General features: G+C 44.5%; 1 protein-coding gene across 5 annotated transcripts in view; it reads right to left on the minus strand.

Moving 5' to 3' along the window:
• The window catches only part of LOC122539576 (AP-3 complex subunit sigma-2), an 81,476-nt gene that overhangs the window by 40,144 nt on the left and 14,399 nt on the right, over positions 1-26,933 (minus strand). For 2 of the 5 annotated variants that reach the window (XM_087981328.1, XM_087981327.1), the window contains exons 4-5: positions 9,327-9,434; positions 5,634-5,705 (exon numbers count right to left, since the gene is read on the minus strand). The exons of 1 other annotated variant lie outside the window; for it this stretch is intronic. In XM_087981328.1, coding sequence (XP_087837454.1) covers positions 5,634-5,705; positions 9,327-9,434 — 180 coding nt within the window. The remainder of the gene's footprint in view (positions 1-5,633; positions 5,706-9,326; positions 9,435-26,933) is intronic. 2 more of the 5 variants (XM_043674572.2, XM_043674570.2) reach the window with 1 other exon arrangement.

Genomic DNA, 26,933 nt, shown 5'->3' on the forward strand with positions numbered 1-26,933 from the left:
AATGTGTCATAATGTTAACAAATCTGTCAGCAATTAATAAACAGAAAAACATTTCAATCACACAAAGCCAAGAATCTAGTGGGAGCAACAAAATGTTTTTTGCAGTGGCAGTTGGAGTGGGAGGAGCAACAGCGAGGACCAGAGGCCTGAAGGGAAGAAATCTTTTGAGGAGAAAGTGAGGTCTGCAGATGCTGGAGATCAGAGATGGAAATGTGTTGCTGGAAAAGCGCAGCAGGTCAGGCAGCATCTAGGGAACAGGAGAATCGACGTTTCGGGCATTAGCCCTTCTTCAGGAATGAGGAAAGTTGGTCCAGCAGGCTAAGATAAAAGATAGGGAGGAAGGACTTGGGGGAGGGGCGTCGGAAATGTGATAGGTGGAAAGAGGTCAAGGTGAGGGTGATAGGTCAGACTGGGGTGGGGGCGGAGAGGTCGGGAAGAAGATTGCAGGTTAGGAAGGCGGTGCTGAATTTGATGGATTTGACCGAGACAGGCTGGGGGGAGGGGAAATGAGGAAACTGGTGAAATCCGAGTTCATCCCTTGTGGTTGGAGGGTTCCTAGTCGGAAGATGAGGCGTTCTTCCTCCAACCGTCGTTTCGCTGTGGTCTGACAATGGAGGAGTCCAAAGACCTGCATATCCTTGGTGGAGTGGGAGGGGGAATTGAAATGTTGAGCTACAGGGTGGTTGGGTTGGTTGGTCCGGGTGTCCCAGAGGTGTTCCCTGAAACGCTCCGCAAGTAGGCGGCCCGTCTCCCCAATATAGAGGAGGCCACATCGGGTGCAAAGGATGCAATAGATGATATGTGTGGAGGTACAGGTGAATCTGTGGCGGATATGGAAGTTTCCTTTGGGGCCTTGGAGGGAGGTGAGGAGGGAGGTGTGGGCGCAAGTCTTGCACCTCCTGCGGTTGCAGGGGAAGGTGCCGGGAGTGGAGGTTGGGTTGGTGGGGGGTGTGGATCTGACGAGGGAGTCACGGAGGGAGTGGTCTTTACGGAATGCTGATAGGGGAGGGGAGGGAAATATATCCTTGGTGGTGGGGTCCGTTTGGAGGTGGCGGAAATGGCGGCGGATGATGCGCTGTACATGGAGGTTAGTGGGGTGGTAGGTGAGGACCAGTGGGGTTCTGTCCTGGTGGCGGTTGGAGGGGCGGGGTTCAAGGGCGGAGGATCGGGAAGTGGAAGAGATGCGGTGGAGGGCATCGTCGACCACGTCGGGGGGGAAATTGCGGTCCTTGAAGAAGGAGGCCATCTGGGATGTGCATTTTTGGAACTGGTCCTCCTGGGAGCAGATGCAGCGGAGTCGAAGGAATTGGGAGAATGGGATGGCGTTTTTACAGGGGGCAGGATGGGAGGAGGTGTAGTCCAGGTAACTGTGGGAGTCGGTTGGTTTGTAGTAGATGTCCGTGTTGATTCGGTCGCCTGAGATAGAAATAGAAAGGTCGAGGAAGGGGAGGGAGGAATCTGAGACTGTCCAGGTGAATTTGAGGCCTGAAGGGAAGATAAATTTTAAATATAAAAACTTACCTTAGGTATAAGCAGAGCGCACACTGAGCAGACGTGGACACGGGACTGCTGTTAAGTGAGGCTTTATTAGATTAGGAAGAGGCTTTATATCTGGATAGTTGCTTTATCCAAAACACTACTTGGGTAGTGTCTCCCACCCATTCTTCTCCTCTAACCAAAAAAAGGGGTTCTACGTGCCAGATTGGTAAGGTGACTTTTCTTTTTGTTTTTCAGTAGTCTTGTTGGAAATTTAGAATAGTGGGAATGGAGGTTCGGGTAGTTGAATGCTACTCCTGCAGAATGTGGGAGGTAAGGGTCACCACTACTGTCCCTGCTGACAGCATCTGTGGGAAGTGCATCCAACTCCAACGCTAACTCCAACTCCAACTCCTCGAAACCACATTAAAGAACTGGATCTGGAGGAACTTTGGATCATTCAGGAGGCAGAGGGGATTATTGAGAGGAGTTACAGTGAGGTAACTCAGGTAAAAGAAGGTAGATGGGTTACTGCCAGGGGACGGAAAGGGAACCAGCAGGCAGTGCAGGCATCCCCTGTGGCCGTTCCCCCTCAATAACATGTATATTGTTTTGGATACTGTTGGTTGGGGGGGGGGGGGGGGGGGGGGGGGGGAATCATCTTACCAGGGGTAAACCACGGAGTCTGTCCCTGTTGCTCAGAAGGGAAAAGGAGTAGAGCATTAGTCACTGGAGACTCCATAGTTAGGGAGAAAGATAGGAGGTTCTGCAGGAACAAGAGAATCATGGTTGGTGTGTTGCTTCATGATGCCAGGATTTGTGATGTCTCAGATTGTGTTTTCGGGATCCTTGAGGGGCAGGGGAGCAGCCCCAAGTTGTGGTTACATAGATACCAACATAGGAAGAGAGATGGGGATTTAAGGCAGAAATTCAGGGAGCTAGGGTGAAGGCTTAGTGCTAGAACAAACAGAGTTGTTATCTGTGGTTTGTTGCCATGCCAAGTGCAAGCGAGGCGAGGAATAGGGAGAGAGAGGAGTTGAACACGTGGCTACAGGAATGGTGTAAGAGGGCAGGTTTTGGATTCCTGGATAATTGGAGCACTTTCTGGGGAAGGTGGGACCTCTACAACAGGATGGTCTTCACTTAAACCAGAGGGGTACCAATATCCTGGGGGGGGGATATTTGCTAATGCTCTTAGGGTGGGTTTAAACTAGCACAGCAGGGAGATGGGAACCTAAACTGTAGTTCGAGTATACAGAAGATTGAGAGTAGTGAGGTCAGAAATAAGGTTTCAAGGTCACAAGAAGACACCGGCAAGTAAGAAGTTGGATTGAAGAGTGTCTACTTCAACGCCAGGAGCATCCGGAATAAGGTGGGTGAACTTGCAGCATGGGGTACGGGGATTTCAATGTCATGGCCATTTCGGAGACATGGGTACAGCAGGGACAGGAATGGTTATTGCAGGTTCTGGGATTTAGATGTTTCACTAAGAACAGAGAAAATGGTTACAAAAAAAAAAAGGGGTTTGAGGTGGTGTTGTCAGTCAAGGACAGTATTACGGCGGCAGTAAGGACATTTGAGGACTTGTCTACTGGGGTAGTATGGGCTGAGGTCAGAAACAGGAAAGGAGAGGTCACCCTGTTGGGAGTCTCCGAATAGTTCCAGAGATGTAGAGGATAGGATAGCAAAGATAATCTTCAACAGGAGCGAGAGTGACAGGATAGTTGTTATGGGGGACTTTAACTTTCCAAATATTGTCTGGGAATACTATAGTTCAAGTACATCAGATTGGTCAGTTTTTGTCCAATGCGTGCAGAAGGGTGTCCTGACACAGTATGTAGACAAGCCAACAAGGGGCGAGGCCACATTAGATTTAGTACTGGGTAATGAAACCGGCCTGGTGTTAAATTTGGAGGTAGGTGAGTATTTTGGTGATAGTGACCACAATTCAGTTATGTTGACTTTAGTGATGGAAAGGGATAGGTATATATCACAGGACAAGGGTTATAGCTGGGCAAAAGGCAATTACAATGCGATTAGACAAGATTTAGGATGCATAGGATGGGGAATGAAACAGCAGGGATGGGCACAATTGAAATGTGGAGCTTATTCGAGGAACAGCCACTGCTGATCCTTGATAAGTATGTACCTGCCAGGCAGGGAGGAAGTTGTTGACTGCAGGAACCTTGGTTTACTAAGGAAATTGAACCTCTTGTCAAGAGGAAGGAGGCGGCTTGTTAGGATGAGATGTGAAGGCTCAGTTAGGGTGCTTGAGGGTTACAAGGTAGCCAGGAATGGCCTAAAGAGAGAGATAAGAAGAGCTAGGAGGGGACATGAGAAGTTGTTGGCGGATAGGATCAAGGAAAACCTTAAGGCCTTCTGTAGGTATATCAGGAATAAAAGAATGACTAGAGTAAGATTAGGGCCAATCAAAGATAGTAGTGGGACGTTGTGCGTGGAGTCAGAGGAGATAGGGGAAGCGCTAAATGAATATTTTTCGTCCGTATTCACACTGGAAAAAGATAATATTGCCAAGGAGAATTCGGAGATACAGGCTATTAGACTAGATGGTACTGATGTTCACAAGGAGTTGATGTTAGCAATTCTGGAAAGTGTAAAAATAAATAAGCCCCCTGGGCCGGATAGGATTTATCCTGCGATTCTTTGGGAAGCCAGGGAGAAGATTGCCAAGGCATTTTTAAGGCATCATTATCTACAGGTATAGTGCCAAAGGCTGGAGAATAGCAAATGTTGTTCCCTTGTTCAAGAAAGGCAATAGAGACAACCCTGGTAATTAGATCAGTGAGTCTTACATCTGTTGTGTGTAAAGCATTGGAAAGGATTATAAGAGATATAATCATCTGGAAAGGAATAAGTTGATTTGGAATGGTCAACATGGTTTTGTGAAGGGTAGGTCGTCCCTCACAAACTATTGAGTTCTTTGAGAAGGTGACCAAACAGATGGATGAGGGTAAAGTAGTTGATGTGGTGCATATGGACTTCAGTAAGGTGTTTGATGAGGTTCCCCATGGTAGGCTATTGCACAAAGTACAGAGGCATGGGACTGAGGGTGATTTAGCAGTTTGGATCAGAACTTGGCGAGCTGAAAGAAGACAGAAGGTGGTGGTTGATGGGAAATATTCATCCTGGAGTTCAGTTACTAGCGGTGTACTGCAAGGATCTGTTTTGGGGCCACTACTGTTTGTCATTTTAACAAATGACCTGGATGAGGGCATAGAAGGATGGGTTAGTAAATTTGCAGATGACATTAAGGTCAGTAGAGTTGTGGATAGTGACGAAAGATGTTGTAGGTTACAGAGGGACCTAGATAAGCTGCAGAGCTAGGCTGAGAGGTGGCAAATGGAGTTTAATGCAAAAACATGAGAGGTGATTCACTTTGGAAGGAGTAATAGGAATAAAGAGTACTAGGCTAATGGCAAGATTCTTGGTAGTGTAGGTGAGCAGAGAGATCGCAGCGTGCAGTTACATAATTTGGAGATGCCGGTGTTGGACTGGGGTGTACAAAGTTAAATATCACACAACACCAAGCTATAGCCCAACAGGTTTAAGTGGAAGCACTAGCTTTTGGAGCGCTGCTCCTTCATCCACCTTCGACCACCTGATGAAGGATCAGTACTCCGAAAGCTAGGGCTGCCAGTTACACAGATCCTTGAAAGTTGCCATTCAGGTTGATATGGTTGTTAAGACATACAGTGTGTTAGTTTTTATTGGCAGAGGGATTGAGTTTCGAAACCACAAAGTCATGCTGCAGCTGTACAAACTCTGTTGCAAGCTGCACTTGGAGTATTGCATGCAGTTCTGGTCACCGCATTATAGGAAGGATGTGGAAGCTTTGGAAAGGAGATTTACTACGATGTTGCCTGGTCTGGAGGGAAGGTCTTATGAGGAAAGGCCGACAAGAGGGGAGGGGGAGGCCACACTCGATCTGGTGCTGGGTAATGAATCAATGCTTAACAGATTTACTTCAGTAATAATTTAGAAATCTAACATTCACTCATATTAAACTGCATTGCTTTCATGATGCTAAATTAAGCATTTAGAAATTAAGAAATGGAGATTGTCAAATAAAATTGAATTTCAAAGCAATTAAAGACAATTTCACACAACACATATAACAATAGCAGATACTAACATACCTTATCCATATGGAATATAAGGTCCAGCTCACAGACATTCTCAAAACACTTGTCCAATGTTTCCACAAATACCTGAAGAAACAAACAAGCAGCAGCTGTTCCTCAGTCTGACAATTCAATATTTTCTAATCAACATTGAACCCAGGCCTCCTAGTTTAGAGATAGGGACATTATCATTGCACCAAAAAACCCCTGTCAGACCTATAAACGGCCAGTGACTGCTTGCCCTAAAATGTAGCCCCTCAGTCAGCCAGAAACTGGGAGAGGCAATGGACAAGTGGTATTTTTGCTGGACTGTTAAATCAGACAGGTTGACTCTGATTAGCCATGGCACTGCCCTGAGAACTGAATCAGCAAATGACTGTCATTATTTTATTGAGTTGAAACAGCTGTAGTGCATAGAACATCTTCCTAGACCAATAGCCTGAACTTCTGGATTACTAGTCTAGTGATGTTACCACTATGGACTATCCTAATGTATGCCACACATAAAACTTTGTCAGAATGTCTTTTTTTTCAGCAATATAGATTGCTTTGAGAGACATTAAAAGCTGAATCACTGGACTGACAGTGGTTCACAGCCTACATCAAGCAAATGTATCTCATTTAAAAGAATGATAGACAGATGGGGAACCTATCTGTCGGTAACTAATTAATTAAAGGTTTAACTTAAAATCATAGGTAAAGCATAAAAAGAGGCCATTGTCCATTAGGCCAAGAGCAACTATGGATTCCTTAGCAAGGTTATCCAATTAATCCCACTGCCCAGTAACCCCACAAATTTCACTCTTAAATATTTATCCAATTCCCTTTCAGTAGTTATGACTGAATCTGATCCCACTGGCAGCTCATTCCAGATTACCATTCTCTCTGTAGGGGACAACTCCCTTACCCCAAAGTCTCTCTGCCTTGTTTGGTGCGTTTTGTGGTCACCAAATGGTTTGTCAGAGAGAACAGTTTCACCTTAGTTAGTCTAATGAAACACTTTATGATTTAGAATACCTGTCTCTTTCTTTGCTGTTAGAAGAAAAATCCCAGCTTTTCTGATCTCCGAACACAAGTGAAGTCCGACATCCGGAACTATTTTGGCAAATGCCCTCTGCACCCAGAGTAAGGACTAGACATTCTTCCTAAAGTGTGGTGCCCAGAATTGAATTGATATTTCAATTAGGATCAAAATAATGATTTGTAGAAGTTTAATATAACTGCCTTGTTTTTCTATGCTTTACCTCTAATTATAAAGCCGAGAACCCAACACAATATTTGTAATAACTTTCTCACTTTGCCTTGCATGCACCTTTCTAAGGTTTTTTGGATAGACATGGTCTCTTCATTTCTGCACCTATTTTAAAATTATGTAATTCCACATATGTTCCTTCTACCAAAATTCATCACTTCACAATTCTCCATGAAATCACATCTCCCAAGTAACTGACCATTTCATGAATTTCACGCACATTCCTCATCAGTGTTTATTACATCATCTGCAAACTCTGAAATTATACCTTGAAAAAAATGCAGGTTGTTAATATAGCAGGGATGGCAGTGCAGGGAGAGCAATGTTCATCCTGCATGATGTTTGAGGTGAGGGATGCCATTCATGTCCCAACCAAGTACATCTGCAGGAAGTACACCAACAACATAGGTAGAAAGAGGGATAGGGATGTAAGGCAGGATTTCAGGGAGCTAGGGTGGAAGCCGAGAGCTAGAATAAACAGAGTTGTTATCTCTGGTTTATTACCCATGCCACATGATAGCGAGGCAAGGAACAGGGAGAGATATCAGCTGAACACATGGCTGCAGGGATGGTGCAGGAGGGAGGGTTTCAGGTTCTTGGATAATTGGGGTTCATTCTGGGGAAGGTGGGACTTGTACAAACAGGTCTTCATTTGAACCAGAGGGGTACTAATATCCTGGGTGGGAAATTTGCTGTTGCTATTCGGGTGGGTTTAGACTAGCTCAGCAGGGAGATGGGAACCGGAGTGTAGTTGCAGTGCACAGGAGGATGAGTGTAGGAAGGACAGGGACAGGATTTCAGGATCACAGGAATGTGCTGGCAGACAGCAAACTGGTTTGAAGTGTGTCTATTTCAACGCCAGAAGTATCCGAAATAAGGTAGGTGAGCTTGCAGCATGGATAGGTACCTGGGACTTTGATGTTGTGGCCATTTTGGAGACATTGATAGAGCAGGGTAAGGAATAGATGTTGCAGGTTCCAGGCTTTAGATCTTTCATTAAGAACAGGCAAGGTGGTAAAAGAGGGGGAGACATGGCCTTGTTCGTCAAGGATAGTATAATGGTGGCTGAAAGAACTTTTGATGAGGACCTGTCTACTGCGGTAGTGTGGGCTGAGGTTAGAAACAGGAGAGGAGTTTTTTATAGGCCTTCGCAGAGTTCAGGGAGGTGGAAGAGAGGATTAGCAAAATTATTCTGGGTAGGAGTGAAAGGAACAGGATGGTCATTATGGGGGACTTTAATTTCCCCAACATTGACTGGAAATGCTATAACTCCAGTACATCGGATGGATCAGTTTTTGTCCAATGTGTATACGAGGGTTTCCTGACACAGAATGTCAAAGGGCCGACAAGAGGGGAAGGGGAGGCCACACTCGATCTGGTGCTCGGGGTAATGAACCAGGCCAGGTGTTTGATTTAGTTGTTGGTGAGCACTTTGGAGAGAGTGACCATAATTCAGTTACATTTAGTTTAGCGATGGAAAGGGATAGGTACATGCCACAGGTCAAGAGTTATCGATGTGGCAAGGGCAATTATAATGCGATTAGGTAAGAATTAGGATGCATAGAATGGGGTAGCAAAATGCAGGGGATGCAGACAATTGAAATGTAGAGCTGGTTTAAGGAACAGATATTGTGTGTCCTTGATCGGTATGTCCCTATCAGGCAGGGAGGAAGCGATAAGGTAAGGGAACTGTGGTTTACTACAGAAATTGCATCTCTTGTTACGAAGAAGAAGGAGATTTATGTGTTGATGAGGCAAGATGGTTCAGATGAGGCGATGGAGAGTTACAGATCAGCTAGGAAGGATTTAAAGAGAGAGTTAAGAAGAGCAAAGAGAAGACACAACCAGTGTTTAGCAAATAGAATAAAGGAGAACCCTAAAGGTTTGTCTGGGTATGTGAGGAACAAAAGGATGATTAGGGTAGGAATAGGGCCAATCAAAGACAGAAGTGGGAAGTTGAATGTGGGCCCTATGGAGATCGGAGAGGTGCTAAACAAACATTTCTCATCGGTTTCCACTCAGAAAAGCAGAATATTGTAGAGGAGAAGAATTAGGTACGAGATATTAGACTAGAATGGATCGAGATTAGTTACGAACAGGTGTTATCAATTCTAGAAGGAGTGAAAGTAGACAAGTCCCCTGGGCCGGATGGGATTTATCCGAGGATTCTCTGGGAAGCTAGGGAGGAGATAGCAGAGCCTTTGGCTTTAATATTTGAGTCGTCATTGTCTATAGGTTTGGTACCAGAGGACTGGACTATTGCAAATGTTGTACCCTTGTTCAAGAAGGGCAGCAGAGATGACCCAGGTAATTATCAACCAGTGAACCTTACTTTTGTTGTAGGAAAGGTTTTGGAAAGGATTATAAGAGATAAGATTTATAATCATCTAGCAAGCAACAATTTGATTTCAGATGGTCAACATGGTTTCGTCAAGGGCAGGTCATGTCTCACAAACCTTATTGAGCTTTTTGAGAAGGTGACCAAGCATGTAGATGAGCGTAGGGCAGTTGACGTGGTATACATGGACTTCAGTAAAGCCTTTGATAAGGTTCCACATGGTAGGCTGTTGGAGAAAATGCAGAGGCAGGGAATTGAAGGTGAGTTAGCAGTTTGGATTAGAAACTGGCTTTCTGTAAGATGGCAGCGAGTGGTGGTTGATGGAGAGTATTCAGCCTGGAGTCCGGTTACTAGTGGTGTGCCACAAGGATCTGTTTTAGGACCACTGCTGTTTGTCATTTTTATAAATAACTTAGACGCAGGCATATGTGGATGGATTAGTAAATTTGCAGGCGACACTAAAGTTGGTGGAGTAGTGGACAGTGTGGAAGAATGTTACAGGTTGCAGGGGGACTTGGATAAACTGCAGAATTGGGCTGATGGTGGAAAATGGAGTTCAATGCAGCTAAATGTGAGGTGCTGTACTTTGGGAAGAATAACAGGAAGGCAGAGTACTGGGTCAATGGAAAGATTCTTGGTAGTGTGGATGTGCAAAAGGATCTTGGAGTCCATGTACATAGATCCCTGAAAGTTGCCACCCAGGTGGATAGTGCTGTTAAGGCAGCATACGGTGTGCTAGGTTTCATTGGTAGAGGGATTGAGTTCCGGAGCCGCAATATCATGCTGCAACTATACAAAACACTGGTGTGGCCACACTTAGAATATTGTGTACAGTTCTGGTCCCCATATTTCGGGAAGGATGTGGAAGCATTGGAAAAAGGTGCAGAGAAGATTTACCAGGATGTTGCCTGGTCTGGAGGGAAGGTCTTATGAGGAATGGCTGAGACACTTGAACCTGTTCTCATTGGGAAGAAGAAGGCTAAGAGGGGATTTAATAGAGACATACAAGATGATCAGAGGATTAGATAGGGTAGACAGTGAAAGTCTTTTTCCTAGGATGATGACATCAGTGTGTACGAGGGGACAGAACTACAAATCGAGGGGTGATAGATTTAAGACAGATGTCAGAGGCAGGTTCTTTACGCAGAGAGTGGTAAGGGCGTGGAATGCCCTCCCTGCTAATGTAGGGAAAGAGAGGTCTGCAGATGCTGGAGATCAGAGATGGAAATGTGTTGCTGGAAAAGCGCAGCAGGTCAGGCAGCATCTAGGGAACAGGAGAATCGACGTTTCGGGCATTAATTCTCCTGTTCCCTAGATGCTGCCTGACCTGCTGTGCTTTTCCAGCAACACATTTCCATCCCTGCTAATGTAGTCAATTCAGCCACATTAGGAAGATTTAAACAATCCTTAGATAAGCACATGGATGATTTTGGGATAGTGTAGGGGAACGCGCTGAGAATAGTTCACAGGTTGGCACAATATCGAGGGCCAAAGGGCCTGTTTTGCGCTGTACTGTTCTATGTATCAAAAACATCAGTGATCCTAACACTGGCCTGAAGTAACATCACTATAAAATATCCCTTCAGTCTGAGGAAACAGTCAGTAATTCACTCGAAGACATTCTCAAAACACTTATACAATGTTTCCACATGTACCTGAAGAAACAAACAAGCAGCAGCTGTTCCTTAGTGTGACAATTCAATACTTTCTTATCAACATGTTCGGAGGTATTGAACCCAGGCCTCCTAGCTTAGATGTAGGGACATTATCATTGCACCACAAGACCCCTGTCAGACCTATAACAGGCCAGTGACTGCTTGCCTTAAAATATAGCCCCTCAGTCATCATGGCAATTTGTGGATCTATGCTACCATTATCCCTTTGATCTCATGGCTTTCAATTTTACTATCATCTCTTACGTATAAGAGGAGGTGATAGATTCAATAACAAATTCAATTTTAAAAATGTGAAACTAAGAGTCTAACAATGACCATCAATCCACAGCCGATTGTCAGAAAATCCATCTGGTTCACTGATGTCCATTTGGGAAGGAAACTGTCATCCTTTACTTGGTCCGGCCTCCAGACCCAAATCAATGTGGGTGACTTTTAACTGTCCTCTGAGCAATTAGGCTGGGCAACAAATGGTGGCTATGCCCTCAGACCACAAATTAATGAAAACATTTGGTGCTTTGTATAAGTCTGTATGAACATTATCAACTGTATAAGCTCGGCAAAAACAATGACTGCAGATGCTGGAAACCTAATTCTGGATTAGTCGTGCTGGAAGAACACAGCAGTTCAGGCAGCATCCGAGGAGCAGCAAAATCAACGTTTCGGGCAAAAGCCCTTCATCAGGAATACAGGCAGAATGCCTGAAGGGTGGAGAGATAAGTGAGAGGAGGGTGGGGGTGGGGAGAAAGTAGCATAGAGTACAATATATGAGTGGGGGAGGGGATGAAGGTGATAGGTTGGGAGGGGTGGAGTGGATAGGTGGAAAAGAAGATAGGTAGGCAGGACAAGTTATGGGGACAGTGCTGAGCTGGAAGTTTGGAACTGGGGTAAGGTGGGGGGGAAGGGGAAATGAGGAAACTGTTGAAGTCCACATTGATGCCCTGGGGTTGAAGTGTTCCGAGGCGGAAGATGAGGCGTTCTTCCTCCAGGCGTCGGGTGGTGAGGGAGCGGCGGTGAAGGTGTCCTCGACAGAGTGGGAGGGGGAGTTGAAATGTTGGGCCACAGAGCGATGTGGTTGATTGGTGCGGGTGTCCCAGAGATGTTCTCTAAAGCGCTCTGTTCGGAGGCGTCCAGTCTCCCCAATGTAGAGGAGACTGCATCGGGAGCAATGGATACAATAAATGATATTGGTGGATGTGCAGGTAAAACTTTGATGGATGTGGAAGGCTCCTTTAGGGCCTTGGATAGAGGTGAGGGAGGAGGTGTGGGTGCAGGTTTTGCAATTCCTGTGGTGGCAGGGGAAGGTGTCAGGATGGGAGGGTGGATTGTGTGACGTGGACCTGACCAGGTAGTCACGGAGGGAACGGTCTTTGTGGAAGGCGGAAAGGGGTGGGGAAGGAAATATATCCCTGGTGGTGGGGTCTGTTTGGAGGTGGCAGAAATGTCGGCGGATGATTTGGTTTATGCGAAGGTTGGTAGGGTGGAAGGTGAGCACCAGGGGCGTTCTGTCCTTGTTATGGTTGGAGGGGTGGGGTCTGAGGGTGGAGGTGCGGGGTGTGGACGAGATGCGTTGGAGGGCATCTTTAACCACGTGGAAAGGGAAATTGCGGTCTCTAAAGAAGGAGGCCATCTGGTGTGTTCTGTGATGGAACTGGTCCTCCTGGGAGCAGATACGGCGGAGGCAGAGGAATTGGGAATACGGGATGGAATTTTTACAGGAGGTAGGGTGGGAAGAGGTGTAATCCAGGTAGCTGTGGGAGTCGGTAGGTTTGTAAAAAATGTCGGTGTCAAGTCGGTCGTCATTAATGGAGATGGAGAGGTCCAGGAAGGGGAGGGAGGTGTCAGAGATGGTCTAGGTAAATTGAAGGTCAGGATGGAATGTGTTGGTGAAGTTGATGAATTGCTCAAACTCCTCGCGAGAGCACTATAAGCGGGAGCGTATAAGCTCACCAACACTTTCCGCTAATATACCAAGAATGCAATGTAGCCAGTCAAATACAGTAATACTTTAACAAATTAGAGATCCATCAATCTGTAATGGCAACTCTGTTTCTTTCCCACACATACTGCCAGACCTGAATATTTTCAATACTTTTTGTTTATACTGCCCTTAAATATTTGCTGTCCATCATTTATTAACTCTGAATTTTCCAAATAACAATTAATTTATCTCAGAATGTTGTGTTTAAGACGTTTTTCCATTTACATAAGGCTGAATGACCCACTTCTGAACCAAGGTATAAAAAAGGCAATCTTTTCTTCCTTTGACACTAATTGCTATCCTCTTCTCACTTTGTGGCTGCCTCATTTACTGCTACATTAACAACATTGTTCTCCATTGAAGACAGATGAAGACCTCTTACTTATTGAGGAAGACCATATGGTTGAGATAATAAAATCTCTTTTCTCATCCCTTCATTCCTTTGATTACCGTTTGGCACAGTGGTTAGCACTGCTGCTTCACAGCGCCAGAGACCCGGGTTCAATTCCCGCCTCAGACGACTGACTGTGTGGAGTTTGCACATTCTCCCTGTGTCTGCGTGGGTTTCCTCCAGGTGCTCCAGTTTCCTCCCACAGTCCAAAAATGGGCAGGTCAGGTGAACTGGCCATGCTAAATTGCCCATAGTGTTAGGTGCAGGGATAAATGTAGGGGAATGGGTCTGGGTGGGTACACTTCGGTGGGTCGGTGAGGACTTGTTGGGCCGAAGGACCTGTTTCCACACTGTAAACAATCTAATCTAATTTAACTCTGGCTTTGCTTTAATGTTTATTTGCTGATCAACTCTCATAGTTTATCTTTAGCTCTCTTCATCCCATCCTCAGTTCTCGGCTGTTCTTTCTACATTTAACTTGCTTCTCTACAGAGTTGTGAACCTAATATTTATCAAAAGTCTCCTTATCTAATTTTATTTTACTACCTGTTTAATAATTTAATCCTCCGGAGTCTTTACTCTTCGTATCTCCTTCATGGGAATATGTCTTGTCTGTTACACTCCCCCAAATAGTTTCCTCTTTGAAGCTCTCCCATTGCTCAATTACTCTTCTATCTGCCAGTCCTCAATTCCAATGCATCTGGACGTGGTCCATTTCCAGCTTATTTAAGAGCACTTTTTAAGCTTAAAGGGTTCATCTGGAGTGCAAGTAGGATCTAAATTTCATTACGTTTCTCCTCAAAATACGTCCAAAATATTTTTCCCTGTTATCAGCTTTATTTGGATTGAGCACAATCCCGCCTGGTTACAGTACACAATTGAATTCATAAAAGACAAATTCCTTAGATCATATTGATAACTCTGACAGATCAATCAAAGCAAAATGTGTTTCCCGTTAGAACACTTCACAGTGGGAAAGTGATCACTGCACCACGGGTTCAAATCAACTGAGACAAATCCTGCTTGACCACTGCTTGCTCAATTATTTCCACAGCTACTGTTGGGAATCTTTCAAAGGGAATTGGTTAACTGAGGACAACAGTTTTAATTTTCTTTTGAATTTACAGAATTTAAATCAGGAATTCAAGTTGACTGGCAATGCCGTATGTTCTTGAATTTTCTTTCCACTATACTAGCATCACTTTGTTAAGTTGCATTCCAACCTGTGGTATATTTTTAAGTCAAAATCGAACAAGATAAATGGAGTGTCAGAAACTTATATTGTCTTTGGAATGGAAAGGAACATTAAATATAATTATTGGTAAACTTCATTTGATGAACTATTTTTGTTTCCCTAAACATTCAAACTTTAAATTGGAAAAGACAATTTTACTGAGCTGGGATCTGATTTAGTATAAATGGAACATCCACTTGAAGGATGTCAAAGCAGTGGGGCACATTCATAGAGGATATAGAGAGAGTATAGAATAAATATGTTCCCATTATTAAAAAACAGAACTCTCAAATCTAAACCCACCCTGGATATCCAAGAAAATATAACTCTTGTTAAGTCAAAAATAAAGAGAAGAGGCCAAACACTCAGGGCTCAGAGTCATGAATTCATTTACAACGCAGAAGGTGGCTATTTGGCCCTTCAGGTCCATGCCAGGTGTCACGAGAAAAGCTTTGCCTAACCTTCCTGATCTAAACCTGTCATAATCAGGCAGACTAAATTTTCGCACAAACTCCTATCCACCATGGAGGACAACCTGAGCTTCGCCAACCGAACCTTTCCCATCCTTCTAATTTCCCTGGAAGTCTCCAAACAAGGGCCAGGCCATATGCTAATTATTTCAGTTGCTAATTTCTCCTTTGAATCCTCCCACTTCCTCCAGACAAAAGGGGAAGCCATGGGCACCTGCATGGGCCCCAGCCATGCCTGTCTCTTTGTCGGTTACGTGGAACAGTCCATCTTCTGTAGTTACATCAGCACCATTCCTCCACTACATTGATGACTGTATCGGTGCAACCTCATGCTCCCACGAGGAGGTTGAACACTTCATCAACTTAACCAACACATTCCACCTCAACCTGCTTGGTTATTGAAAAGACAGGGAGGTGGGCAGAGGGGGCGGGGTTGCCTTGTTAGTTAAGAACAAAATTAAATCTATGATGCTGAATGACATAGCGTTGGATAATGTGGAGTCTGTGTGGGTGGAATTGAGGAACCACAAAGGCAAAAAAAACATAGTGGGAGTTATGTACCGGCCTCCTAACAGTGGTTAGGACCAGGGGCGCAACATGTACCAGGAAATAGAGAAGGCATGTCAGAAAGGCAAGGTCACAGTGATCATGGGAGACTTCAATATGCAGGTGGACTGGGTAAATAATGTTGCCAGTGGATCCAAAGAAAGGGAATTCATGGAATGCTTACAGGATGGCTTTTTGGAACAGCTTGTCATGGAGCCCACAAGGTAGCAGGCTATTCTGGACCTAGTGCTATGTAATGAACCAGACTTTATAAAAAATCTTAAAGTAAGGGAACACTTAGGAAGCAGCGATCATAATATGGTAGAGTTCAGTCTGCAGTTTGAAAGAGAGAAGGCAAAATCGGATGTAATGGTGTTACAGTTAAATAAAGGAAATTATGAGGGCATGAGAGAGGAACTGACGAAAATAGACTGGAAGCAGAGCCTAGCAGGGAAGACAGTAGAGCAAAAATGGCAGGAGTTAGTGGGTAAAATTGAGGACACTGTACAGAAGTTCATCCCCAAGAAGAGAAAAATTATCCGGGGAGGGATTAGACAGCCATGGCTGACAAAGGAAGTCCGGAAATCTATCAAAGAAAAAGAGAGAGCCTATAAAGTGGCCAAGAGCACTGGGAAATCAGAAGATTGGGAAGGCTACAAAAACAAACAGAGGATAACAAAGAGAGAAATAAGCAAGGAGAGGATCAAATATGAAGGTAGGCTAGCCAGTAATATTAGAAATGATAGTAAAAGTTTCTTTCAATACATAAGAAACAAACGACAGGCAAGAGTAGACATTGGGCCACTTCAAACTGATGCTGGAAGCCTAGTGATGGGAGATAAGGAAATAGCTGGAGAACTTAATAAGTACTTTGCATCAGTCTTCACAGTGGAAGACATGAGTAATATCCCAACAATTAAAGGGAGTCAGGGGGCTGAGTTGAGTATGGTTGCCATTACAAAAGAGAAAATGCTAGAAAAGCTAAAAAGTCTTAAAATTGATAAATCTCCTGGCCCTGATGGGTTACATCCTAGAGTTCTGAGGGAGGTGGCTGAGGAAATAGCAGAGGCATTGGTTGAGATCTTTCAAAGTCACTGGAGTTTGGGAAAGTCCCCGATGATTGGAAGATCGCTGTTGTAACCCCCTTGTTCAAGAAAGGATCAAGGCAAAAGATGGAAAATTATAGGCCAATTAGCCTAACCTAAAATTCTAGAATCCATCATTAAGGATGAGGTTTCTAAATTCTTGGAAGAGCAGGGTCGGATTAGAACAAGTCAACATGGATTTAGTAAGGGGAGGTCGTGCCTGACAAACCTGTTGGAGTTCTTTGAAGAGGTGACAAGTAGGTTAGACTGGGGAAACCCAGTGGATGTGGTCTACCTAAACTTCCAAAAGGCCTTTGATAAGGTGCCACACGGGAGGCTGCTGAGCAAGGTGAGGGCCCATGGTGTTCGAGGTGAGCTACTGGTATGGATTGAGGATTGGCTGTCTGACAGAAGGCAGAGAGTTGGGATAAAAGGTTCTTTTTTGGAATGGCAGCCAGTGACAAGCGGTGTCCCGCAGGGTTCAGTGTTGGGGCCGCAGCTGTTCATGTTATATATTAATGATCTGGATGAAGGGACTGGGGGCATTCTAGTGAAGTTTGCCGATGATACAAAGTTAGGTGGACAGGCAGGTAGTACTGAGGAAGTGGGGAGGCTGCAGAAGGATCTAGACAGTTTGGAGGAGTGGTCCAGGAAATGGCTGATGGAATTCAATGTGAGCAAATGCGAGGTCTTGCACTTTGGAAAAAATAGAAGCATGGACTACTTTCTAAACGGTGAGAAAATTCATAAAGCCAAAGTACAAAGGGATCTGGGAGTGCTAGTCGAGGATTCTCTAAAGGTAAACATGCTGGTTGAGTCCGTGATTGAGAAAGCGAATGCAAGGTTGTCATTTATCTCAAGAGGGTTGGAATATAAAAGCACTGATGTGCTACTGAGACTTTATAAAGCTCTGGTTAGGCCCCATTTGGAGTACTGTGTCCAGTTTTGGTCCCCACACCTCAGGAAGGACATACTGGCACTGGAGCGTGTCCAGCGGAGATTCACACGGATGATCCCTGGAATGGTTGGTCTAACATATGAGGAACGGCTGAGGATCCTGGGATTATATTCATTGGAGTTTAGAAGATTACGGGGAGATCTAATAGAAACTTACAAGATAATACATGGCTTGGAGAGGGTGGACACTAGGAAATTGTTTCCGTTAGGCGAGGGGACTCGGACCCGTGGACACAGCCTTAGAATTAGAGGGGGTAAATTCAGAACAGAAATGCGGAGACATTTCTTCAGCCAGAGAATGGTGGGCCTGTGGAATTCATAGCCACAGAGTGCAGTGGAGGCTGGGACGCTAAATGTCTTCAAGGCAGAAATTGATAAATTCTTGATGTCACAACGAATTAAGGGCTACGGGGAGAATGCGGGTAAGTGGAGTTGAAATGCCCATCAGCCATGATTGAATGGCGGAGTGGACTCGATGGGCCGAATGGCCTTACTTCCGCTCCTATGTCTTATGGTCTTACGGTCTAACCTTAAGTTTGCCTGGACCATCTCAGACACCTCCCTCCCCTTCCCAGACCTCTCCACATCTCTATCAATGGTGACCAACTCAACACGGACATCTTCTACAAACCCACCGCTTCTTACAGTTACCTGGACACACCTCCTCCCACCCTGCCTCCTGTAAAAAATTATCCTTTATTCCCAATTCCTCCACCTCCACTGCATCTGTTTCCAGGAGGACTAATTCCACCACAGAACTTACCAGATGGCCTCCTTCTTCAAAGACCGCAATTTCCCATCCTACATGGTCGATGATGCCGTCCAGCACATCTCATCCACTTCCCACGCTTCTGCCCTCAAACCCCACCCCTCCAACCGCAATAAGGACAGAACCCCTTGGCCCTCACCTTCCACTCTACCAACCTCTGCATACATCGCATCATCCTCCGCCATTTCTGCCACCTAAAAACTGACACCACCAGAGGTATATTTCCCACCCCCACTATCCACTTTCCGTAAATACCATTCCCTCCATGACTCTCTAGTCAGATCCACGTCACACAACCCACCTTCCCTTCCTGTCACCTTCCCCTGCCACCGCAGGAATTGCAAAACCTGCACCCACACCTCCTCCCTCACCTCCATCCAAGGTTCCAAAGGAACCTTCCACATCCATCAAAATTTTACCTGCATGTCCACACATAATTTACTGTATCCGTTGCTCCCGATGTTTCTCCCCTACATGAGGGAAACAGGGCGCCTACTTGCAGAGCTCTTCAGAAAACATCTCTGGGACACCCGCACCAACCAACCCCACCGTCATGTGACTGAACAGTTCAATTCCTCCTCCACTCCTCCAAGGACATGCAGGTCCTGGGCCTCTGCCATGGCCACACCCTCACTACCTGACGCCTGGAGGAAGAACGCTTCATCTTCCGCCTTGAGACCCCCCCCCCCCAACCATACAGTATCAATGTGGATTTCACCAATTTCCTCCTTTCCACTCCCCCAATCTTATTCCAGTTCCAACCTTCCATCTTGGCACCACCCTCATGACCTGTCCATCTTCCTACCCACCTATTCACTCCACCCTCCTCTCCAACCTTCACCCCCACCTCCATCTACCTATCACACTTTCAGCTCCCTTCCCCCCCAAGTCCCACCCCTACCCCCCTCCTATTTATCTCACCACCCTCACAGCTCACAAGCCTCATTCCTGATGAAGGGCTCTTGTGCGAAACATCGATTCTCCTGCTCCTCAGATACCACCTGACCTGCTGTGCTTTTCTAGCACTGCACTCTCGAGTCTGATCCCCAGCATCTGCAGTCCTCACTTTCTCCTAATGATTTCACTTGTCGTCATCTGCCATCATTGAGCCAACTGTTATTTACACATTGCGTGTCCTTCTGGACAGGGCTACATTAATATGGGGAAATCATTATACTATGTAGGATGATATCATTGGACAGATGAAGGAGAAAGAAAAGTAGCAAATGAAATTCTATCTGAAAAAATGTCAGGTAATGCATTGAGGAGAGCAAACAAGGCAAGGGAATGAGACAATACATGGTAGAATACTGAGTTGGACAGACCCTTCCGTCCAACTTGTCCATGCTGACCAGATATCCCAATACAATCTAGTCCCACCTGACGGCACTTCACCCATATCTCCCAAACCCTTCCTATTTATATATCCATCCAGATGCCTTTAAAATATTGCAATTGAACCTGCACTCCAAGGTATCTTTGTTCAGCAACACTCCCTAGGACCTTACCATTAAGTGTATAAGTCCTGCTAAGATTTGCCTTCCCGAAATGTAGCACCTCACATTTATCTAAATTAAACTCCATCTGCCACTTCTCAGCCCATTGACCCATTTGATCAAGATCCCATTGTAATCTGAGGTAACCTTCTTCGCTATCCACTACATCTCCAATTTTGGTGTCATCTGCAAACATACTAACTATACCTTTTATGCTCACATCCAAATCATTTATATAAATGATGAAAAGTAGTGGACCTCGCACCGATCCTTGAGGCACTCCACTGGTCACAGGCCTCCAGTCTGAAAAACAACCCTCCACCACCACCACCCCTCTGCCTTCTACCTTTGAGCCAGTTCTGTATCCAAATGGCTAGTTCTCCCTGTATTTCATGAGATCTAACCAGTCTCCCATGGGGAACCTTGTTGAACGCCTAACTGAAGTCCACATAGATCACATCTACTGCTCTACCCTCATCAATCCTCTTTGTTACTTCTTCAAAAAACTCAATCAAGTTTGTGAGACATGATTTCCCATGCATAAAGCCATGTTGACTATTCCTAATCAGTCCTTGTCTTTCCAAATACATGTACATCCTGTCCCTCAGGATTTCCTCCAACAACTTGCCCACCACTGACTTCAGGTTCACTGATCTACAGTTCCCTGGCTTGTCCTTACCACCTTTCTTAAACAGTAGCACAATGTTAGCCAACCCTCCTGGCACCTCACCTGTGACTATCGATGATACAAATACCTCAGTAAGAGGCCCAGCAATCATTTCCCTAGCTTTCCATAGAGTTCTAGGGTACACCTGATCAGGTCCTGGGGATTTATTCACTTTTATGTGTTTCAAGACAGCCAGCACTTGTCACCATCTGTTTCCCTACATTCTATATCTTCCATGTCCTTTTCCACAGTAAACATTGATGCAAAATACTCATTTAGTATCTGCCCAATCTCCTGCGGCTCCACACAAAGGCCGCCTTGCTGATCTTTGAGGGGCCCTATTCTTTCGCTAGTTACCCTTTTGTCCTGAATGTATTTGTAAAAATCATTTGGATTCTCCTTAACTCTATTTGCCAAAGCCATATCATGTCCCCTTTTTGCCCTCCTGATTTCTCTCTTAAGTATACTCCTACTGCCTTTATACTCTTTTAAGGATTCCCTCGATCTATGCTGTCAATACCTGACATATGATTCCTTCTTTTTCTTAACCAAACCCTCAACTTCTTTAGTCATCCAGCATTCTCTATATCTACCAGCTTTTCCTTTCACCCTAACTGTCTCTGAACTTTCACCATCTTATTTCTGAAGACTTCCCATTTTCCAGCCGTCCCTTGACCTGCGAACATCTGCCCCCAATCAGCTTTCGAAAGTTCTTGCCTAATAACATCAAAATTAGCCTTTCTCCAATTTTATAACTTCAACATACATCCAGTTTATCCTTTTCCATCACTATTTTAAAACTAATAGAATTATGGTCGCTGGCCCCAAAGTGCTCCCCCACTAACATCTCAGTCACTTGCCCTGCCTTATTTCCCAAGAATAGGTCACGTTTTGCACCTTATCTAGTAGGTACGTCCACATACTGAATCAGAAAATTTTCCTCTCCATCTAAACCCTTAACACTATGGCAGTCTCAGTCCATGTGTGGAAAGTTAAAATCCCCTACCATCACCACCCTATTATCCTTCGAGATAACTGAGATTTCCTTACAAATTTGTTTCTCAATTTCCCTCTGACTATAAGAGGGTCTATAATACATTCCCAATAAGATGATCATTCCTTTCTTGTTTCTCAGTTCCCCCCAAATAACTTCCCTGGATGTATTTCCGGGAATATCCTCCCTCAGTGCAGCTATAATGCTATCCTTTATCAAAAAATGCCACTCCCCCTCCTCTCTTGCCTCCCTTTTTTTCCTTCCTGTAGCATTGTATCCTGGAACATTAAGCTGCCAGTCCTGTCTATCCCTGAGCCACGTTTCTGTAATTGCTATGATATCCCAGTCCCATGTTCCTAACCATGCCCTGAGTTCATCTGCCTTCCCCGTTGAGCCTCTTGCATTGAAATAAATGCAGTTTAATTTATCAGTCCTACCTTGTTCTCTGCTTTGTCCCTGCCTGCCCTGACTGTTTGACTCCCTTTGTTCTCAACTGTACCAGTCTCAAATTGAAATCTTTACTCACTATCTCTCTGGGTCCCACACCCCCACTTTACTAGTTTAAATCCTCCCGAGCAGCTCTAGCAAATCTCCCTGCCAGTATATTAGTTCCCTTCCAATTTAGGTGCAATCCGTCCTTTTTGTACAGGTCACTTCTACCCCAGAAGAGATTCCAATGATCCAAAAATGTGAATCCTTCTCCCGGACACCAGCTCCTCAGCCATGCATTCATCTGCTCTATCCTCCTATTCCTGCCCTCACTAGCTCGTAGCATTGGGAATAATCCAGATATTACTACTCTCGAGGACCTCCTTTTTAAATTTCTGCCTAACTCTTTGAAATCTCCCTTCAGAATCTCAACTTTTTCCCTTCCTATGTTGTTGGTTCCAAGGTATACAATGACCTCTTGCTGGCCCCTCTCCCTCTTGAGAACATTCTGCACTCTCTCTGAGACATCCTTGATCCTGGCATCAGGGGAGCAACACACCATTCTGATTTTTCGCTGCTGGCTACAGAAACATCTGTCTGTACCTCAGACTAGAGAGTCCCCTAACACTATCGATCGTTTGGAACTCAATACCAGAAACTTGGCCATTCATGCTACGTTCCCCTGAGAATCCATCACCCCCTACATTTTCCAAAACAGCATACTTGTCTGAAATGGGGATAGCCACATAAGACTCCTGCACTACCTGCCTACCTCTCTTACCTTTCCTGGAGTTAACCCATCTATGTGACTGTATCTGAGACTGCCCCCCATTCCTGTAACTGCCGTCCATCACATCCCCTTCCTCTTGCAAATTCCTCAATGCCTCTAACTGCCTCTTGAAACGATCCATTTGATCTGATAGGATTCGCAACCAATGGCACTTATTGCAGATATAATCCTCAGTAACCCGCATCCGACAAGAGCATATCACTCTACTAAAGACCATTTTTGCTTCTTTCAATCTATAGACCCAGAAAATAGCGTTCCATCTATAAAACATTGCTCCAGGTTAAGTTAATACTTATGGCTTATATTTTAAGTTTAATCAAGAAACATAGTTCAATAAAACATATAATCAAGAAAGAACCGACTCTACTCACTACCGCAGACCTATTTTAAGGCCAAGCTTAAAATCCACTTATTTGCTTCTGTGCTGTGACCTCTCCCAGACAGGTTCCTCCAAGATCAGTTGTGAATTTGACTGTTTTTTTAATTTTCCCAGACGCACTCCAATGTCCAGCAATACATGAATTCAACAGCAAAGGCAGTAACTGCTAACTCTGTCAGTTAACTCTCTCGCTTGCACTGACCTCACCATGTGCTTCCTTTGTTCTTTTTTTTTGAAGGTGCTGTTGATTTGACTTTTTTTTCCCCAAAGTTCCAAAACAATACAACAGCATATAAAACAATAATTGCTGCTCCTGGAATTCGAGGAAATAACCTCCAACACCTAAAATACCTCAAAAAAAAAGGAGAACCTGTTACAGTCAGAAATTTTTCCCGTCCTCCATCTTGGATCACCCAGAATCCCACACTTTATTTGGGTGCAACTGATAAATAAGAAAGGCATGATCACCTCATTGGAATTGTATTATATACCCCCTAATTGTCAGCGGGAAATTAAGAAACAAATTTGTAAGGAGATTTTGGGCGGCACGTTGGCACAGTGGTTAGCACTGTTGCCTCACAGCACCAGAGACCCGGGTTCAATTCCCGCCTCAGGCAACTGTCTGTGTGGAGTTTGCACATTCTCCCCGGGTTTCCTCCGGGTGCTCCGGTTTCCTCCCAAAAATGGGCAGGTTAGGTGAATTGGCCATGCTAAATTGCCCGTAGTGTTAGGTGAAGGGGTATGGATCTGGGTGGGTTGATCTTCGGAGGGTCGGTATGGACTTGTTGGGGAATCTAATCTAATCTAATCTAATCTAATCTAATCTAATAATAGGGTGGTTATGGTATGAAATTTTAATTTTCCAGACATAGACTGGAATTGCCATAGCGTCAATGGTTTAGATGGAGAGGAATTTGTTAAGTGTGTACAAGAAAAATTTCTGATTCAGTATATAGATGTTCCTACTAGAGAAGGTGAAAAGCTTGACCTACTCTTGGGAAATAAGGCAGACAGGTGATTGAGGTATCAGTGGGGGAGCACTTTGGAGCTAGTGCCCATAATTCTATGTTTTAAAATAGTGCTGGAAAAGGATAGACCGGCTGTAAAAGTTGAAGATCTAAATTGAAGGAAGGCTAATTTTGATGCTATTAGGCAAGAACTTTCGAAAGCTGATTGGGGGCAGAAATTTGCAAGTAAAGGGACGGTTGGAAAATGGGAAGCCTTCAAACATGAGATAATGAGAGTCCAGAGACGGTATATTCCTGTTAGGGTGAAAGGAAAAGCTGGTAGGTGTCTGGAATGCTGGATGACTAGAGAGTCGAGGGTTTGATTAAGAATAAGAAGGAAGCATATGTCAGGTATAGACAGGAGAGATCGAGTGAATCATTAGAAGAGTATAAAGGCAGTTGGAGTATACTTAAGAGGGAAATCAGGAGGGTAAAAAGGGGACATGACATCGCTTTGGCAAATAGAGTTGAGGAGAATCCAAAGGATTTTTACAAATACATTAAGGACAAAAGGGTAACTAGCGAAAGAATAGGGCCCCTCAAAGATCAGCAAAGCAGCCTTTGTGTGGAGCCGCAGGAGATGGGGGAGATACGAAACGAGTATTTTGCATCAATGTTTACTGTGGAGAAGGACATGGATGATATAGAATGTAGGGAAATAGATGGTGACATTTTGAAAAATGTCCATTACAGAGGCGGTGGTGCTGGATGTCTTGAAACGCATATAGGTCGATAATTCCCAGGGTCTGATCAGGTGTACCCTAGAACTCTGTAGGAAGCTAGGGAAGTGATTGCTGGGTCCCTTGCTGAGATATTTGTATCATTGATAGTTACAGGTGAGGTGCCGGAAGACTGGAGGTTGGCTAACATGGTGCCACTATTTTAAAAAGGTGGTAAGGAAAAGCCAAAGAATTATAGACCAGTGAGCCTGAATTCGGTAGTGGGCAAACTGTTGGGGGGGAATCCTCAGGGATAGGATTTACACATATATGGAAAGGCAAGGACTGATTAGGAATAGTCAACATGACTTTGCACATGGGAAATCATGTCTCACTAACTTGATTGAGTATTTTGAAGAAGTAACAAAGAGGAGTTATAAGGGAAGAGCAGTGAATGTGATCTATATGGACTTCAGTAAGACGTTTGACAAGGTTCCCCATGAGATACTGGTTAGTAAGGTTAAATCTCATGGAATGCAAGGAGAACTAGCCATTTGGATACAGAACTGGCGCAAAGGTAGAAGACAGAGGGTGGTGCTGGAGGGTTGCTTTTCAGACTGGAGGCCTGTGACCAGTGGAGTGCCACAAGGATCGATGCTGGGTCCACTATTTTTCGTCATTTATATAAATGATTTGGATGTAAACAGAGGAGGTATAGTTAGTAAGTTTTTAGATGACACCAAAACTGGAGGTGTAGTGGACAGCAAAGAAGGTTACCTCAGATTACAATGCAATCTTGATCAGATGAGCCAATGGACTGAGGAGTGGCAGATGGAGTTTAATTTAGATTATTGCGAGGTACTGCATTTTGGAAAAACAAAGCAGAGTAGGAACTATACACTTAATGGTAAGGTCCTAGGGAGTGTTGCTGAACAAAGAGACCTTGGAGTGCAGGTTCATGGCTCCTTGAAAGTAGAGTGGCAGGAAGATAGGATAGTGAAGGTGTTTGGTATGCTTTCCTTTATTGGTCACAGTGCTGAGTACAGGAGTTGGGAGATCATGTTGCCGCTGTAAAGGCCACTGTTCGAATGCTGCACGCAATTCTGGTCTACTTCCTATCAGAAAGATTTGCGAGACTTGAAAGGGTTCATAAAAGATTTACAAGGATGTTGCCAGGGTTGGAGGATTTGAGCTATAGGGAGAGGGGAGAGGCTGATTCGGCTGGAGCTGTTTTCCCTGGAGCAAACTACCTTTGCGCCAGTTCTGTATCCAAATGGCTAGTTCTCCTTGCATTCCATGAGATTTAACCTTACTAACCAGTATCTCATGGGGAACCTTGTCAAACGTCTTACTGAAGTCCATATAGATCACATTCACTGCTCTTCCCTTATAACTCCTCTTTGTTACTTCTTCAAAATACTCAATCAAGTTAGTGAGACATGATTTCCCATGTGCAAAGCGATGTTGACTATTCCTAATCAGTTGGAGGCTGAGGGGTGACCTTATAGAGATTTATAAAATCATGAGGGGCATGGATAGGTTAAACAGACAAGGTCTTTTCCTGGGGGTCCAGAACTAGAGGGCATAAGTTTAGGGTTGAGGGAGAAAGATATAAAAGGGATCTAAGGGGCACCTTTTTCATGCAGAGGGTGGTACGTGTATGGAATGAGCTGCCAGAGGAAGTGATAGAGACTGGTACAATTACAACATTTGAAACGCATCTGGATGGGTATATTAATGGAAAGGGTTTGGAGGGATATGGGCCAAGTGCTGGCAAATAGGACTAGATTGGTTGGGATACCTAGTTGGCATGGACGAGTAGGACCGAAGGGTCTGTTTCAGTTCTGTACATCTCTATGAATCTGAATCTGAATCTAACTCACTTTTCAAAGCCACAAAAGAAAGTCTCCAACAAACTCTCAGAACATGCATTTCAGCCTCCAAAAACTTGCTACTTTTCCTCAAGATACCATTGCTCGTTCTACACGTCAACATAATTCTGCACCTTCTGGCTCTCAATCCTTCCACGAGTGGGAACAGTTTCTCGCTATTCTTTCTGGTCAGGCCCATCTTGATTTAAACACCTTGATTAGATGTCTTATTAATTCTCTTCTCTCCCGGGTGAACAGCTAAAGCTTCTCCAATGAACCTCACAACTAGAGTTAACATTTAATAGAATATGATCAGGAATGAAGTCA

This window comes from Chiloscyllium plagiosum, unplaced genomic scaffold, assembly GCF_037043375.1.
Source record: "Chiloscyllium plagiosum isolate Xiang-an unplaced genomic scaffold, Cpla_swu_hap1 HiC_scaffold_39, whole genome shotgun sequence".
Lineage (NCBI taxonomy): Eukaryota > Metazoa > Chordata > Chondrichthyes > Orectolobiformes > Hemiscylliidae > Chiloscyllium > Chiloscyllium plagiosum.